This window comes from Moschus berezovskii, chromosome 11 (genome assembly GCF_049115385.1).
Source record: "Moschus berezovskii isolate FMDL1 chromosome 11, NW_MosBer_1.0, whole genome shotgun sequence".
Classification (NCBI taxonomy): Eukaryota; Metazoa; Chordata; class Mammalia; order Artiodactyla; family Moschidae; genus Moschus; species Moschus berezovskii.
The window spans coordinates 77,126,441-77,145,258 of record NC_142470.1 but is presented as its reverse complement, the minus strand read 5'-3'; the positions used below and the strand labels follow the sequence as shown (position 1 = coordinate 77,145,258).

General features: G+C 45.5%; 1 protein-coding gene across 2 annotated transcripts in view; it reads right to left on the bottom strand.

Moving 5' to 3' along the window:
* Positions 1 to 18,818, bottom strand: part of LHCGR (luteinizing hormone/choriogonadotropin receptor) — a 71,743-nt gene that overhangs the window by 15,101 nt on the left and 37,824 nt on the right. For both annotated transcript variants that reach the window (XM_055399421.2, XM_055399424.2), the window contains 3 exons: positions 13,348 to 13,422; positions 8,531 to 8,716; positions 4,688 to 4,768 (listed from right to left, as the gene is read on the bottom strand). In XM_055399421.2, the coding sequence (XP_055255396.2) occupies positions 4,688 to 4,768; positions 8,531 to 8,716; positions 13,348 to 13,422 (342 nt within the window). The remainder of the gene's footprint in view (positions 1 to 4,687; positions 4,769 to 8,530; positions 8,717 to 13,347; positions 13,423 to 18,818) is intronic.

The following is an 18,818-nucleotide window of genomic DNA, read 5'->3' as shown; positions in this document are numbered from 1 at the left end:
CTGGGCGCTAGTGGCAACATGAGGTCTTCACATGCATAGTCCAGGGGATTTTCTTCTACTTCACCGTCTCTCAGCGTTTTTCAAGGTGTGGACCTTGGACCACTTCCATCAGAATCACTAGAGTGTTCACTACAATGCAGATTCCTGGCTTCTCTTCAGACCCTGAATCAAACTCTCTAGGGACAGAGTGCAGGAATCTGCATTTTAAGCAAGTTCTCTGGATGATTCCTACAAAATAATAACCTTTATTACATCACATGAGAACTTTCCAACTATTGTTGCCTTAGTTTCCTTTACTACGTTCCCCTTATCAAAATAACTCCAGCTGCTACTAGAAGCACTAATTTAAAGACATTAAAAATTCTGCCATGGTTTCTAAATAAACTTGCATCACTAAAAGATCAAACAGGTTTCCTTTCCCACTCCCCTGGTCCCTCGCTCTTTCTTTTTTTGCCCTACTGGTCATATGTCTAGGTTTTTCTCCCTGGTGGTTTTTCTTCGGACTGAATACCTATCTACTGCTACTTACATTTGTGCCCTGAGGGCATCAGCATGCTTATTGACAAAACCCTGCATGGAGCTGTCTTTAGTATTGAAGGCTGTGCAGAGAGTGTGAATGGACTTGGATGGGCTTAGCAATATTGAGTCAGAGGAAGGAGAAACAGTAGCACCACTGCTCCAGCAACAATCAATAGACAGGAAAAAAGACGGGGATTTTAGGAGGACAGTGGGGCCAACCATAGCAGTAAGGACACCATAATATCTTAGGGAGAGCAGATAAGACTCAGTGGCTGGCTCTAGAATTTCTGAACTCCAGGGACTCAGGAATAGCAATCTGGTGGGAAGGGAAGGAAGGGGATTTATCACAAGAAATATTTTCACAGGGAGCACATTCTTTTTACTTAGATTATGTGTCAATTTTAGGTGGCTTTGGGGGATGCTGAAGACTGCTGCTGCTGCTGCTAAGTCTCTTCAGTCGTGTCTGACTCTGTGCGACCCCAGAGACGGCAGCCCATCAGGTTCCCCTGTCCCTGGGATTCTCCAGGCAAGAATACTGTAGTGGGTTGCCATTTCCTTCTCCAATGCATGAAAGGAAAAGTGAAAGTGAAGTCACTCAGTCATGTCCAACTCAGCAACCCCAAGGACCGCAGCCTACCCGGCTCCTTGGTCCATGGGATTTTCCAGGCAAGAGTACTGGAGTGGGTTACCATTGCCTTCTCCAATACTGAAGACTAGAGGACTTGCAGTGTTAGCACAGCAGACTCAAGATTGGATGCTTACTTTGGAAGGCCTGGAGTGGTGGGGGCTGATGGTTACTGAGACTGAGCTAAAATCTCCCCTCCCCCTAAAACACCCCTTGATGGTACCACAGACTATACCCAAAAGTGGTTTCCTACTGATGAGAAAAACCCATATGATTGCAAAAGTGTTATGTGGAAGGTGATAATGGAGAGAGTATTGAGGGAGAAGAGTGGGAAGGGTGAGGAAAGGGAATGCTGGAGGATAGATGGTGTCTGACCTAAATGAAAGGAAAAAGTAGAGAAGAATCCAGACTATAATATAAGGTAACATCCGCTGGATCATGGAGAAAGCAAGAGAGTTTCAGAAAAACATCTATTTCTGCTTTATTGACTATGCCAAAGCCTTTGACTGTGTGGATCACAATAAACTGTGGAACATTCTGAAAGAGATGGGAATCCCAGACCACCTGACCTGCCTCTTGAGAAACCTGTATGCAGGTCAGGAAGCAACTGTTAGAACTGGACATGGAACAACAGACTGGTTCCAAATAGGAAAAGGTGTACGTCAAGGTTGTATATTGTCACCTTGCTTATTTAACTTATATGCAGAGTACATCATGAGGAACGCTGGGCTGGAAGAAGCACAAGCTGGAATCAAGATTGCTGGGAGAAATATCAATAACCTCAGATATGCAGATGACACTACCCTTATGGCAGAAAGTGAAGAGGAACTCAAAAGCCTCTTGATGAAAGTGAAAGAGGAGAGTGAAAAGGTTGGCTTGAAGCTCAACATTCAGAAAACAAAGATCATGGCATCTGGTCCCATCACTTCATGGGAAATAGATGGAAAAACAGTGGAAACAGTGTCAGACTTTATTTTTTTGGGCTCCAAAATCACTGCAGATGCTGATTGCAGCCATGAAATTAAAAGACGCTTGCTCCTTGGAAGGAAAGTTATGACCAACCTTGATAGTATATTAAAAAGCAGAGACATTACTTTGCCAACCAAGGTCCATCTAGTCAAGGCAATGGTTTTTCCCGTGGTCATGTATGGATGTGAGAGTTGGACTGTGAAGAAGGCTGACCGCCGAAGAATCGATGCTTTTGAACTGTGGTGTTGGAGAAGACTCTTGAGAGTCTCTTATACTGCAAGGAGATCCAACCAGTCCATTCTAGAGGAGATCAATCCTGGATGTTCATTGGAGGGACTGATGCTAAAGCTGAAACTGCAATACTTTGGCCACCTCATGCGACGAGTTGACTCACTGGAAAAGACTCTGATGCTGGGAAAGGTTGGGGGCGGGAGGAGAAGGGGACGACGGAGAATGAGATGGCTGGATGGCATCACCGACTCTGTGGACATGAGTTTGAGTGAACTTCGGGAGTTGGTGATGGACAGGGAGGCCTGGCGTGCTGTGATTCATGGGGTCGCGGAGAGTCGGACACGACTGAGCGACTGAACTGAACTGAACTGAACTGAACTGAGCTGTCACAGTCTTTAAAAACTCCCTTTACTCTCATGCTTCTGAAAGCCAAATGATGTTTCTATTGTCCCTTACGGTTGAGGAAAAAAGTCTCAGAAAAGTAATGTTAAGGGAAACCTAATGTTACAGGCGGAGAAGGCAATGGCAAGCCACTCCAGTACTCTTGCCTGGAAAATCCCATGGACGGAGGAGCCTGGTGGGCTGTAGTCCATGGAGTCGCTACAAGTCAGACATGACTGAGCGACTTCACTTTCACTTTCACACATTGGAGAAGGAAATGGCAACCCACTCCAGTGTTCTTGCCTGGAGAATCCCAGGGACGGGGGGGCCTGGTGCACTGCCGTCTGTGGGGTCACACAGAGTTGGACACGACTGAAGTGACTTAGCAGCAGCAGCAGCAATGTTACAGGAACATTAGTGCCAAGAATTCATATCCAAGTCTGAGGAGCTCCAGAGCCCAGGGTCCTTCCATCATACCACCCTGTGCCTCTATATATCTTGCAGATTGATAGGAGAAAAAAGACATAGAAGAGAGAATGGAGATTGGTAGGGTTCCTTAGAAGGGCATCTGGTTTGGTTTTGTAGCCTGAGGGACATGGAGGAGAGGATGGGAGTGGAAGGGAAGTAATAACACTTGTAAATCACAGTAAATGTGGCATCAGAACACTTTTGAGGCATGCACCTTTACAGTTGCACCAAAGTGTCATGCCTTTGGGTTAAATTTCCCCCCAAAGAACCAGCATATTAAGTTATAATTTATAGCCTTTTCTATTTTAGTGTGCCTTGACTTACTGAGCCTCATTTTAGTATCCGTGGGCTTCCCTGGTGTCTCAGATGTTAAAGCGTCTGCCTGTAATGTGGGAGACCTGGGTTCGATCCCTGGGTTGGGAAGATCCCCTGGAGAAGAAAATGGCAACCTACTCCAGTACTCTTGCCTGGAAAATTCCACTGATGGAGGAGCCTGGTAGGCTATAGTCCATGGGGTTGCAAAGAGTCAGACATGACCGAACAACTTCACTGGTTCCTTTACAGTTGAAGGTATATGAAATGCCAAGGCAGTAGAAAAATGTTTTTTTTTTTAAAATCAGGGGCTTCCCTGATTGCTCAGTGGTTAAGAATCTGCCTGCCAATGCAGGGGAGACAGGTTTGATCCCTTTCTGGGAAGATCCCACATGCCACGGAGGAACTAAGCCCGTGTGCCACAACTATTGAGCCTGTGCTCCAGAGCCTGGGAACCGCAACTGCTGAGCCCATGTGCCATAACTACTGAAGCTGGTGTGTCTGAGAGCCCGTGCCCTGCAAAAAGAGAAGTCACCACAATGAGAAACCTGCCCACTACAAGAAAGGTAGGCCCCGTTCATCACAACTAGAGAAAGCCCAAGTAGCAACGAAGACCCAGTACAGCCCGAAATAAATAAATCTTTTAAAAAATATCAGTCAGTAGAATAGAAATGGAGCTCCCATCTACTATGTGTCAGCGACAGTGTTAAGTATAAATAATTTTCAGCTCTAGAGTATAATGATCAAGGTGGCCTAAGTCTCTCTGAAGGGAAGTGGCTGCTTCTGGAAGCTGTCTACAATCAGTTAATCTTTGTGGAATGCTGACCACATGACTAGTGAAAAATCCTTACAAATGAGGCTATCATTAAACAAGCCCTTAGTGACATCAGAATACCTGCAAATAAAATTTTAATTTTGGAAGAGAATTTAATATGACTGTAAAATGAATATGTAGGTATGTTTTTACAAGTATTTTTTTTTAACCAGTGGAAGAGAAAATTGATCACCTGGAATGCCTTGTAAAAACACACACACACACACCCCATTTTAAAGCTATTAAAATATGCTTTGCAAACATGGCCCCAACCAAGACTTTTATCAAAAGAAAACTGTTGGCACTGATAAAAGGTCCCCACAGAATGAGACACGGCTCCCCGAGTTTCCTTACACGCAAATACTTACCGTGTTTCATTATTGGGTCTCCTTGCTGTGCTTTCACATTGTTTGGAAAAGTTTTTAAAAATGGACAATGAAAACTTCTGCCTGAAAGAGGTTAAAAAAAACAAAACAAAAAACAGTTGAGCTTTTGGTCTTTAAACCTGATCATGTCTGTTTATGCTTTGTTCATCCGAATTCCTTCCCTGTTGCATCAGCATCGTACTCTGCACCACTGCCCTAACTGAAACTCTTCCGGGGGAGAGTGAAGGCTTCTGAGTTGTCATTAGAGTGCCTCCAGCTTAGATAAAATGCTTCTGAATGCTAAGTGTTTTCTGTGGGCTCTAGAGGTGAAAAAAATTTGTCACATTGAATCATGGAATTTTCAGTGCTCATTAAAAGATAGCTTTGTGGTATATGAAGGTTTTCTGCTCACCACTCTCCTCCCCACATCGGCCTTGATGAACAAATAACCATTCAGAGTTCATGGCTTTGAATTATAACTGGGAATCTCTCTTGTAAAGATTTGAAGATTCTGGACCTGGCTTTAAAATGATGTGAATTTTCAGCCTTTTTGGCTTATGTGCAGAAATATAATGTGGTCGCTCCGTATTCCTCCATCTTTCTCTCTAAGAAATTTAGCCTGTGGAAAGGGGTAAATGTCAAGAACTTAAAAGAAGGCTATACTTATATTCCTAAGATGAAACCACAGGGAGGCACAAAGAAAAACTGGATGGAGAAACAGAGAAAAGAAGAGCAGGCTGTGAGAACTCCAGCCTTTCCTGAGGAGGGAAGAGAAATGAGGTAATCCGAGATGGATCTTTCTATATTATTCTTCTCCAACATTAACAGGGCTTCTCAGGTGGCGCTAGTGGTAAAGAACCCTCCTGCCAATATGATCCCTGGGTTGGGAAGATCCCCTAGAGGAGAGCATGGTAACCCACTTCAGTACTCTTGCCTGGAAAGTTCCATGGACCGAGGAGCCTGCAATTGTAGCCTACAGGTGGGCTACAGTCCACAGGGTGACACAGCTGGGCAGGACTGAAGCGACTTAGCACGTTGTCAATATTAACAAGACAATCCCTGGTAGGAAGGACTTTGTGTAAAAGCAGGATGGTGGGGAATGTGTAAGGACTATTTGACCTGCTGGACTCACTCTCAGATGTTACTCAGATGTTATTATTTCACTGTGAGAGAAAGGGGCAGTGAGAAAAAGAGGTTGTGGTGTGTCTGACGCTGACTCTGTATCTGACACTCAGAGATACTCCACATAAACCAGTCTACAGTTAACAGGAAATGTGGTTGTTCTTGGCCTTCAGTTCTGTCTACTCTCTCTCTTTTGGAATTTTAATCAGAGACACCAAGGAGAGTTGGGGGGGCCATCTGCCTAGGCAGCTGTGTGGGTTATCCAGGCTCTGCAGCTGCAGGGCAGAGGGCTGACCCAGAGTTTGCACAAACATCCACTGGCCCAGCTTCACGCTCTCCATCCTCACCAGCATCCAAGGTTTCTGACTTCAGAGATAGAGAGGGAGTCAGCTGAAACTTGTCATCCTAATCAAGACAACTGCGGTGTGACTGCATTACCCTCTCACTTAGTACTGTCCCACAGCTGTGTAATGCACCCCCCACCCCCCACTTGTTTTTTAACCCAGAGGTGGTAGTCTCTTCTTTCATCTGCTGGAATAAAACACCCCTGAACTAAAGCTTTAACATGTCAGTAACTTCAGAAGGAATGCAGCCTCCTTCCCACAAAAGTGGAGATGCCCAGCATCAGCTTTATCCCAAACCAGCATCTGTACTGAGTGTTGCCCTAGCTGTTCTCTCACCAGCTTTGCTCACTTGCAGCCCATCCTCCACCTTGCTGCCAGAGTGCTCCTTGACAGAAGCAAATCTGTGTGATTCTGCTTTGAATTCTCCAGTGGTTCCTCATCCTCTCAGCGACTTGGCCTTACACTCAGAGCCCATCATAGCTCTCCTCTCCCTGGCCTCTGCTCACTCATCCTCCTCTCTGTAACCATAAGTTGTCTTGTTCTGGTTTTTCTGAATGACTTTCATTCCATGGTCTCTTGCCTTTGTGCCATCACAAAAGCTATTCCATCTTCTTGGCATGCTTTCTGTCACATCTGTCTAGCTAATTGCTACCTGTTCTTCAAAGCTCAGCAGAAGCCACTTCCTGGGGAAGTCTTCCATAAGTCCTGCTGCCATTTAGAAATTCTCCCTCTGTTCTCCCAGAGTACTGTGTTCTGTTCTCAGCTCTATCATAACATTTGCTGTACTGCACCTAAGTATTGGCTGTCTTTTGTGTTGTCCCCAAATAGCTGCATGTGGCTCTGATGGTTGGGATGAGCTCTTACTCATCTTTGTAGCTTCAGATTTTTGCACAGTGTTTTTCTGGAACACGGTGAATACTCGGTTAATGTTCTTCGAAGCTCAGTTAGTGGCACACAGCTTTCTGAGTACAGTGAATGGCCTGTCTTCTTGGTTACCCCAAAAACTTCAGGTAGATCCATACTTCCCTACCTATGAGAGGGATGAAATGGATGTGTGATGATAATATGTGCTGGTTGGTTAATTGTAAATAGGTTGATTCCAAAAACAGTTGCCTCCTAGTGTCATACTCTTAAGGGCTCATCTAATTAATTGTTTGAGCATCTTCTTAGGCTGTATAATATTCTTTTAGGGCAATGTTTTTCCAGCTGTGAGTTGTGACCCATTAGTGGGTCATGAAAGCAATAAGGTGAATCAAGACTAGCATTAAAAGCAAACAAACGTGAAATAAAATAGACAAGAGAATATCCGTGTATGCTGGATAGCCAACATAACCAAGAAGGACCTACTGTACTGCACATGGCACTCTGCTCAGTGTTATGGAGCAGCCTGAATGGGAGGGGTTTTGGGGGAGAGTGGATACATGTATATGTGTGGCTGAGTCCCTTCCCTGTTCACCTGAAATGATCCCAACACTGTTTGTCAATCAGCTATACCCCAATATAGAACAAAAAATTAAAATTATGCAAAAGAAAGAAAAAAAGAATATCAGTGTATCACATGTAAAATAGTTAAGTAGTGCTCTGTTTTATTTCAGTTACATGTGTTGTGTTTACTGGGTTGCAATGTAAAAAAAAAAGTACTTCTTTGTATGCATTACAGTGGGAAAAAAAATCTGGAAGAGAGTGCTTTAAGAAAAGAATAAAATCCTTCACACCCTGCCATTCCATTCTGACTGAAGTGAATTAATTGAATAAGTAAGACCACCCCTCCACCTCGTCCCCCAACCCAGCACTGGTCACAAACCCACAAACCAGCCAGGAGCTTCTGCCTTTTCCATTCCCATACCAAGCTAATCCTTAGGGAGCTAGGATTCTGTTCTATAACAGAAGATAGTCGTCTGCCGGGAGAGAAATAGCTTTTTAAAAAAAGCAGTGAAAACCTTCTGTAGTGTTCTGTGTTTTTTTTTTTTTTAACTAAAGATTAAGACATTAGGTAAAATTGACCTTATTGAGTCTACTTCCCCCACTTCTTTAGAAATGATGCTCTTTGATAAGGATTAGAGCTAGTTGATCTTTGGGATACCAGTTTTGTACTTCATTTTGCAATTGCGATTATAGCCTGATTTAAGGCTCTAATTGAATTAGCTCAGAATAAGTGACAAGGGTCTTTTAGCTGCAGGGTGAATCGACTCTTTGGAGTCAGTTTTCAGAAGGACACAGGACAGTTCATTTTCTTCTTGTCTGAGAGTGACCCCATGACTATGGTGCTGGTTTAGAAGGCAGGCAGCAAAAGGGCAGGGAGTTGCTGACCAATTGACTATTTTCAAATCTGAGTTTCTGCCACAGCTTGGCAGGCTCTACCTTTTGTTTTTTTACTTACTCTTTTGTTGGCAAGTTTCTAAAAGCACAGCAGTGGCTGGGGTAAGTCAATGTGGCATCCAGGAGGTTGGTAAATTTTTCTCTTGATGGCAGTTTTTTCAGAGAATAGGATGATGTGGCAATTAGTGTCTGAATGGACTCTAGCCCATAGCTAGGCAGGGCCTGCAGTTTAGTGGAAGAAATATCCCTGAAAAGTAAAAAAAGAGAAAGGCTTACTTATTTATTTAATATATTTGATTCATAGAATGAAACTTTGTCTCAACAATAGCGTCCTTCTAGGTTCTGAGGCATTTTTCCTCCATCCTGCTTCCTCCCTGACTCTCCGTTTCAGTTACTCTCATTAAGATCTGAATTCAAAAAAGCTCCGTTGTGCTTTCCTCATATTCACCCCACTATCCATTCATCAGAATTCCGTTTCTCTCCTCTCCTGCTTTCTTTCTCCCTCCCTCTGCCTCCCTCCACTTAGCCTAAGTAAGATAACCACTTGCTTTATGATGGAGCAGGCACATGCAGTGACATCGGCTTTTGTGCTCTACCCCAGGGGGAAGTATTTAGGGCTTCAGATGCCTCTCTCTTTGTTGATCAAGCTCCACAGAGTAGGTTTTCATGAAGCACAGGCTGCTTATGCTATTAAGAGCCACTATGTGGCATTAGCCATCATCTATCTTCTCTAAAGGCAAACTGGATTCATCAGTCCAAAGCAAGCGAACACTCAGTCATGCAAGCAGAATTGTGTGGAAAGTTCAGGATTTTTCAAACAAGGTCCTGAACCCCTTAGCTTTTCTAAACTTGAGGCAAAGTGCAAGAAAACTCCAAACAAATTAAATGTGAGAAGGAAGAATCAGTGGGCATTTAAAAATTCTTCCCGTCTTTCTGCTGATACACCATGAAGATTTTCAGGCAGCACAACCCCCTTCAGCACCTTGATCCAATACTTAGTGCCCAGCACATGGGACAGGATCAGTGGGTGATTGATGGACAGATGAACTTGACACCATGGCGTGATGACTAGGATTGGTCCTTGGTGGAGTAATCAGGGTGGCAGAATTTGCCTCGGGGATGGCAAACTCTTACTGCTTTTCTGCCCGTATTGATTTAGGTAACCAGTGTTCTCATTCTGTTTTACAGAGTTATTCTCTTAGATGTATTAGGAATTGAGTACCTGATTCTTTACAGGACTGGTGAATTTTTTTGTTTTTATTATTTTGGAGTGGAAGTAATATGTTTTAAGTTAGGATCCTATAAATGGCAAGGTCTCATTACAAAGGAGTAAATCTCTGATGATAGATTTTCAGTTTCACTGAGTGACTCGTGGGGGAAATATTTTGGGGGTGTGGATGGGAGGAACGCTTACTGTTATCACTTAAACCCTAAGGGTATAATGCGGATAATCATTTCGGTAGTAAGAGACCTAGGCCTGGTCCCACTGTTCTGAAAAAGTCAATGTAAATGCCTTCAGGGCTCACAGTCACTTCTAAGCAGGCAGGCTGAGCAGCGTAGGATGGCAGAAGCTGAGAGACAGCAGAGAAAGCAATGAGCAGGAGCCATGAGGAGTAAAAATCATGAGGTTGAGTGGAGAATGGAGAAGAAGTAGGATTGATGATGCCAGAAGTTAGGGAGTGTAGAAAATCAGGAGTTTTGGTGGCAGGAGTTAGGATGTTGAGAAACTCAGGGTAATAGGAAATAAGAAGAGTCAGATTGGTGACAGGAGTTGATAGTGGTGGGAGCTAGGAACCAAAGGAAGTCAGGAGTTGATAGAGAGGAGTTAGGGAGGAGTCAGGAGCTGAGAGTGGCAGGGGCCGAGAAGTAGAGTTTGGGGCTTATAATGGGGGATATAGAAAAGTAGACAAGATCATGAGTAGGTACTGGCAGGAACTGGGGTATAAAGAGTACCTGGGTCAGTTCATTCCTTCCTCTCATCAAAACCTTAGAGCCTCCTCACCTCACTCAAAGAGTAGCCATAGGCCCCCTGACCTGGTTCTCGCCACCTCTCTGTCCTGCTCTGGGCCCTTCCCCTTGGCTCACTCGGCCATGCTATTTTCTTCTTTGTCCTTCCAACATGTGCAGATCCTGCTCAGTTCCCTCCAACTGGAATGCTCTTCCTGCTGATACCCACACAGCTTTGCTCCCTCCTTTCTCTCAGGTATTTGCTTAAATACCACTTTTCCAGGACAGTCTTCCCTGACCATCCTCCTGAAAATACTAACTACCTCTCCTGAGAATTCTCTTCACCCAGCCAGCTAAGTTTCTCCACTCCACAACCATCTGGTATAGTACATATTTTCTTTACTCCTTTGATCCTTGTCCATCTTCCCCACTCTATGAAGGCAGAGATATTTGTCTTTTCTTACTGCCGTTTCCCTGATGCCTAATTCAGTGCCTGGCACATAGTATGGACTTACAGTTATTGGGAAAATCAATGAATGAATGAATGAATAAACAGATGAGCTGTACTACACTGCTCACTGTCTTTCTGGTACTTTTCTTATTTTTAATAATTATATTTACTTATTTAAAGGTGATTGATGATTGCTTTATAATATTGCTTTGATTCTGTCATACATCAACATGAATTAACCATAGATATACAAGCAACAGTCAGAGCTGGACATGGAACAACAGACTGGTTTCAAATAGGAAAAGGAGTACGTCAAGGCTGTATATTGTCACCTTGCTTATTTAACTTATATGCAGAATATATCATGAGGGACGATGGGCTGGAAGAAGCACAAGCTGGAATCAAGATTGCTGGGAGAAATATCAATAACCTCAGATATGCAGATGACACTACCCTTATGGCAGAAAGTGAAGAGGAACTCAAAAGCCTCTTAATGAAAGTGAAAGAGGAGAGTGAAAAGGTTGGCTTGAAGCTCAACATTCAGAAAACAAAGATCATGGCATCTGGTCCCATCACTTCATGGGAAATAGATGGAAGAACAGTGGAAACAGTGTCAGACTTTATTTTTGGGGGCTTCAAAATCACTGCAGATGCTGATTGCAGCCATGAAATTAAAAGACGCTTGCTCCTTGGAAGGAAAGTTATGACCAACCTTGATGGTATATTAAAAAGCAGAGACATTACTTTGCCAACAAAGGTCCGTCTAGTCAAGGCTATGGTTTTTCCCGTGGTCATGTATGGATGTGAGAGTTGGACTGTGAAGAAAGCTGATCGCCGAAGAATTGATGCTTTTGAACTGTTGTGTTGGAGAAGACTCTTGAGAGTCCCTTGTACCACAAGGAGATCCAAACAGTCCATTCTAGAGGAGATCAATCCGGGGTGTTTATTGGAAGGACTGATGCTAAAGCTGAAACTGCAATACTTTGGCCACCTCATGCGACGAGTTGACTCACTGGAAAAGACTCTGATGCTGGGAAGGGTTGGGGGCGGGAGGAGAAGGGGACGACAGAGAATGAGATGGCTGGATGGCATCACCGACTCTGTGGACATGAGTTTGAGTGAATTGTGGGAGTTGGTGATGGACAGGGAGGCCTGGCGTGCTGTGATTCATGGGGTCGTGGAGAGTCGGACACGACTGAGCGACTGAAATGAACTGAACTGAACTGAACTGATACCTATGTCCTCTCCCTTTTGAAACTCCTACCCACCTCTCACCCTTTCCCACTCCTCTAGTTTAATACAGAACCCCAGTTTGAATTCCCTGAGTCATCCAGCAAATTTCCATTGGCTCTCTATTTTACCTGTGTTAGTGTATATGCTTCCATGCTACTCTCTCCATTCATCTTAATACTTTTCTCATTTTAAAGTCGTGTGCCTGTTTATCACTTTGCCTGTTTATCGTTCTTTCCCCTCCATAGTGTAATTTTTTTATAGGGCGTCAACCAGAGCCCACCACTGTCTCTGCAGCGTGGTGCCTGGTAAACAGGATGTGTTCAAGCCGTGCTTGAAGGCATTAGTGATGGGGTGCCAGAGTGGGAAGTAGTGGGCCGGCACCTCTGCGGAGAGGTGAGGCAGCCTCTGCTGTTAGAGCTGCGGCGTGTCTGGAGCCCTGCTGCATTTCTCCCTGAAGCCTGGCTGCAGCTGCAATTGTTTTCTATAGGATGTTTACTGGCTTCCCAAGGCATTGTCAGGAGACTACTGGTTCAATCTCCTGTTGCTCTTAATGTTCCCATGTGTCCTTATGCTCAATGCCCATTAACTGAGGGAACTTGGCTCTGCTCCTTGCATCCTCAGAGAGCCTGACACAACAGCAGCTCACTCAACCTTAATTCTCGTGAGGGGATACCAGGGAACACCGACCCCCTCTGCCAGCACATGAAGAGGCCTGCCATATTTGATGCTGACTGAACTGTGTCTCACCCAAATTCATATGTTGAAGTGCTAACGCTCAGTACCTCAGAATGTGACCTTAATTGAAATAGGATCTTTCCAGAGGTAATCAGGTTACAGCGAGATCATGAGGATGGGGCCTAATCCAATATGACTGGTATCTCTGTATAAAGGGGGAAATTTGGAGACAGAGAAACACATCGAATACCCTGTGAAGACTGGAGTTCTGCTGCCACAACCAAAAGGAGCTACCACGAGCCAGGAGAGGACTGGCACAAGTCCTTCCCTCGCAGCCCGCAGGAGGAAACGGGCTTGCTGACAGCCTCGTTTCAGACTTCAGCCTCTAGAACTGCAGGACAGGACAGTTCTGTTGTTTCAACCCCTAGTGGGTGGTGCTTTGCTCTGGGAGTTCTTTCCCGTGCAGAGACTGGTTCCCCCACAAACCCAGCTGGAGACGATGTGACTGGACACCCTGAGCAGGCCTGTTAGGGTGCCCGGGCAAGGAGGGGAGGCAGCACCAGGGTACTCACAAAATGCTGGGCCCCGTGGCCCCCCGGAAGGCGTCGTTGTGCATCTTCTCCAGGTGTGCGTTTTCCTTTAGCTCCCTGTGGGGAAGGACAGTGCCCTTAGTGCGTTTTTCAGCTCATATGTAAACAGTCAAAACTGTGCGCATACACGTTTGGAGCAGCCCATGTACGTGGTGCTCAGGGGTTGAGGCGACAAGGAGGGGCTCTAGGTAAAATGCAAAAACGGCATTCTTGTCTTTGGCACAACTGTGAAATCTTGGGTGTTTGGCTCTGCCCTTTCCCTGCAGTTTCCCCCTCTCTCAGTGGAACCCTTTGTCTTACCACTGAAAGCATTCCCACGGCTGCCCTGGAGCTGCGCACGTTTACTCCAGGCAGCTGGGCAGGGCAGAAATGCTGCTCCAGTGTTCCAGGCTGAAGGGTGCAGGTGCAGCGCACCCTGTACCAGGCTCCCAGCCATCGTGACCTTGGAGAGCTCAGTGTTCGTTAATAGTAATATACTGAAGTTTGCAAATCTTAAAAGAAAAGTAGCGTCTATTCATTGGAGAAGGAAATGGCAACCCACACCGGTGTTCTTGCCTGGAGAATCCCAGGGACGGGGGAGCCAAGTGGGCTGCCGTCTATGGGGTCACACAGAGTCGGACACGACTGAAGCGACTTAGCAGCAGCAGCGTCCACTCAAAGCTACCCCCTTTCATCATGTTAATTGGACTCTTTTTCTTTCAGTTGTGTATTTCTCCTTGGGCTTCCCAGGTGGCGCTAGTGGTAAAGAACCTGGCTGCCAATGCAGGAGCCATAAGCAACTGGGGTTCAATCCCTGGGCTGGGAAGATCCCCTGGACAAGGGCATGGCAACCCACTCCAGGATTCTTGCCTGGAGAATCCCATGGACAGAGGAGCTTGGAGGGCTACAGTCCATAGTGTCACACAGAGTCAGACATGACTGAAGTGACTGAGAATGCACGCATGTGCATTTTTTTGGTGGGTGACAAAGGGGAAGAAGAACAGCCTGTATAGAAAATTACCTCCTACACCAGTCTGGGCTATGTGTCTGATCATCACTAGGTATGTGTGTTGTAGGAAAAAAAGGGTCAAAGGCCACTGCTCTTAAGGAACCCAAAAGCTGCAATGGGAGTAGCCACCTGAGGGCTTCTGTTCCGTTTAGGGCTCTCCTGATAGCTCAGATGGTAAAGAATCTGCCTGTAATGCAGGAGACCCGAGTGTGATCCCTGGGTTGAGGAAGATCCCCTGGAGAACAGCTACCCACTCCAGGATTCTTGCCTGCAGAATTCCACAGCTTAGAGCAAACGTCTTAGGACCCGCTTGGCCTGGCCCCACCTGGTCCCTGATGGTGGTGTCTCCAAGCACAGGCCCCTCTGGATGGACAAGGGAGCTGGGAAAAGAGTCCCTGGGCTCAGACTTGCCAGCTTACTTTTGATTACTTTCTTCCTACAAGAGAAGGGTGGTATTTCAAAGAACTTTCTGGAAAACCCTGGACAAGGGGTACAGTGTACATTCATTTTTGGCATGATGATTTTGAACACAGGACATGATTCTTCTAGTGTTACAGTGGTGAAAGAAATATACCAACACCCACTGCCCCTCCCTTGCAGGATCCTTTGTAATTAGGCAGTTCATCTCTTAGCTTTACATCTTCTTTATCATCTTTCTGCAAGACTCCACATCACCCTTGCCATTTACAAACTGCAAAAGCCCCTGCATTTCACCCATTGGTGGCTGTTTTCCATATGCTTCTACTAAGCATTTTCCTTGGGAAGCCTCAGCCCTTGCATCACAATGCACCCGTCCGTCTCACATCGTCCCATCTCCTGGGTATATTTCCACTTTCAAAGCGATGAGGTTGTCAGAATCAATTGCTATTTAAAATCTAAATCAAAAGAAAATTTTCTTCCCAAGCCTCCCTGGCTCTTCTTCCTGATTTGGTTTGTTTTAATTATGTTCGGTTGTGGTCATAAATCATTGAAACCAGGCTCTGTGAGCAAATAATCCTCGTGTCAGCCAGGTCAAATTAATTGTTCAAATTTTATGACAGCTTTTCGCATGTTTTATTAAAACTCGGATCTTTCTGTATAATGATAACTCTGCATTATGTAACTTGGCCAAAAAGAAATCAAATTTATCTACCACGTTTTCCTGGAGGTCCCTTTGGGAATTCTCCCGAGTAGCATAGCCATCTAGGCATGAGAGACACAGGCAGGAAGGCAGACCTTTTGAGGTACAGTGGGAGAGCCCCCAAATTCCAGCCAAGGCTTCCCTAATGGGGGTGCTCAGGGAATGGTAGGAAGGGACTCTGGGACCCCTGGCAGCATCTGAGGGTAACCTTCTGAGGTTGCTCCCCTCCATCATATCTGCCTTAGTAAGCAGCGTATTTGAGGACTTTATCGTGCTCTGGTGTCATTGTTCTGGACAGCTCTGGACAGGCCTCTACACGAGGAAGGGGTCAGAAATGGGGCTGGGTTGTATAGTTGGAAAATTCTGCCCCGTTCTTCTGAAAACTACTCCCTCGGCCCTGCTCAAACCCTTCAGTGGGTCTCCTTCCCCTCAGAAGAGAATTCAGACCCCTCCCCATGGCCCCTCAGTCCTGACGCCTTGCTCCTGAGACGTCTCCATGGTGATCTCATCCAGTGTCCCTCTTGCTGATGGCCCTGCCGTCAACACCAGCCTCCTCCTGATTCTTGGAGCTTGTCAACTTCTTTTCTCGCTCAACTCAGGCCCTTTGCACATGCTGCTCCCTCTCTCTGTAACGTGCGTCCTCTCATGATTGCCAGGGCTGACCCCTTGTCATCCTTAAGACTCAGCCTAAATATCATATCCTTGGTGAGGGCTGTCCCTGAGCACCTAACCTAGAGTCAGTCTCCTGGCTGTGTTCTCTCAGATCTCAGTAATGAGTTATTTCCTTCATGGTATTTATCACTGCCTACAATGAGCTCATTTATTTTCTGCCTTTGGTCCATCTCTTCTGCTAGAAACTCCGTGAGGGCAGGGACTGTTTCCACTGCACCGCTGCAGACCCAGCCCTTACACCATGCCTCATATATTGGTGGTGCTCAATAGATGTGGCGTGTTGAATGAATAAATGAATAACATAGGTTTGTTTTCTTGGCAAGCTGCTTTGTGATCTTGTTTCCTCTTTCCGGAAACTATGAGGTTTGGGGCATTCATACTAATGGAACTTCGGGACCTTTTTAAGTCCACACCCGTTTCAGTGCCTCTAAAGGGGTTGACCAGGACCTCCCTCCTTTTACCCTGCTTTCCCTCACCTCCCAAAGCTGTACCCTGCTGGTTGCCTTCTCACCTCTGAGTTTGCTCTGGCTTCTTTTCCTCATCTATTGTTTTCCCTTAATTTTATATTCAGTCCTCTTATTTTTCCCCACTGTGCAGGTGACCAGGGCCACAAAGGACTTCACATATCCCCTCTCCTCAGGTACTTCTGACTTCTGTATCTGCCCTGGTCTGCCCCTTCCAACCCTCTGCCCTTCCTGCTAACCCATCCACCAACCTTCCCTGAGCAGCCCTCTCATACTTTCTACCCCAGGACTTTCAAAAGCTTGTTTTCTACAGCGGGGAGTCCAAATTCTTTACCCCAGCATCAAAGGTCCTTCCTGCTTTGTCCTTGATCTGCATCTAGGGCTTTTTAAATGTTGCTCTTTCCTGGGCTGTGAGCACATCCCAAGCACCTTCCTCTGGGCGGTTCTTGTCCTCTGAACATAGTGCATTTTCCTTCCATCTCTGCTTGTCCAAGTGAAGCCCAGCTCAAGGTCTGTGTCTCTCATGAGGCTTTCTCTAATTCCCTTCTCTTCTGCCCCGGAAATCCCAGAGGACTTTACCTCTCTCCGCCAGGCGCCATACTTTGCCTTCTGTTTTAGTAACCACTTAGTGTACAGTTTACATACCATTTAGGAGTGTTTCTTCCTAGGCTGTAAACTCCTGCAGGGCAAACACCAGGGCTTAGTCATCTTCATTTCATCTCAAAATATAGCAGGTTCCTTCAAACACAGCTGATGCCTGGCAAACACTTGTCAATACCAGTATGAGGCATCTGGGAGTGCTGTGCCCGGACAGGATAGGCCTCTGATTTTAATTCAGCAGAAACAGATCCAATTGGCCAGAGTGAAACCATCATTGAATTCAAGTCCACAAGAAAATGAGGGAAAATCTACTCCATGATAGGAAGGACAGCTTTTTAAAAAGCTGCCATTTCTTGAGCACTTAGAATGTGCCAGACCTGTGTTAAGTGCATGAAAACATAATCGTATTTAGTATCATTCATTCATAACTAATTAACTATGTAATGTGACAAATAATAAGTGAGCACCTACTCTATGCTAGGCACTGTGCTAAGTACTGAGGATACAACACAGAGCTTTTCATTTTGGTGGGGTATCCTCCACACAAACCTATTAGCAGCTCTGTTTTATGGATGAAAACACTATGGTTTAGAGTGGTTAAGAAACTTGCTCAAGATCAAGGTGATAAATGATTAGTGACTTTTAGATCTGTTTTCTTAGCCACCAAGCTACATAACATGGTATCAATATAATAGGGTCTTTAGTTAATATTTATCATTAAAGTATATAGTATACTATATATAGACTTATGCTTCTCAACTTCAGACTGGCAGCATTAGCATCTCCAGGGAGCTTGTTAAAATTTCGGATTTTCAGGCCCCACTCAGACCTACTGAATTAAAATGTTGGGGGGTGGGGCTTGAGATCTGTGTGTTAACAATCTCCATGTTATTCTTATGTTTGTTAAAGTTGGAGAAGCACTGGTGAAGACCATGGTTTATACATGAAAAGTGAAAGTGTTAGTCACTCAGTTGTGTCTGACTCTGCGATCCCACGGACTGTAGCCTGTCAGGCTTCTCTGTCCATGGGATTCTCCAGACACGAATACTGGAGTGGATTCCATTCCATCCCCCAGGGATCTTCCGGACCCAGGGATTGAATCTGGGTCTCCCACATGGCAGGCAGATTCTTTACCGTCTCAGCCACCAGGGGAAGCCAAGTTTATACATATGACTTATTAATGATAAAAGCCTTTTCATCCGTTTGCTTTCCTCAACTTTGGCTTTAGTTGGGCCTTTCACATGTTGTTAGGTTTTACTCTGGACAACTGTAGGGTGATGGTTATCTTACTACTTGGTATCTGTTATGGTTCAAGAAGCTCACCCTTCCCCCACACACTCCCCCCCCGCCACCGCCCCCGCACCACAAGCTTTGTGAATGAGCCACTTTTTTTAGGAAAGGGGCCACAGAAAGAAAGAGAGGCTGAGGACAATGAAGGAAGCAACGGGGATGCTTCTCTAGAGTTGAAGGCTGTTCACACTGGGGACCAGGGTAGGGTATGGTGAAAATGTAGGGCTCCCTCACCTTGTGGAAAATGAGTTCCTTACTCACGCCTGCCCCCAGCCCCCGCAGTAGGGAGATGGGATTCTGTGTGGGCCTGTTGAGGCTG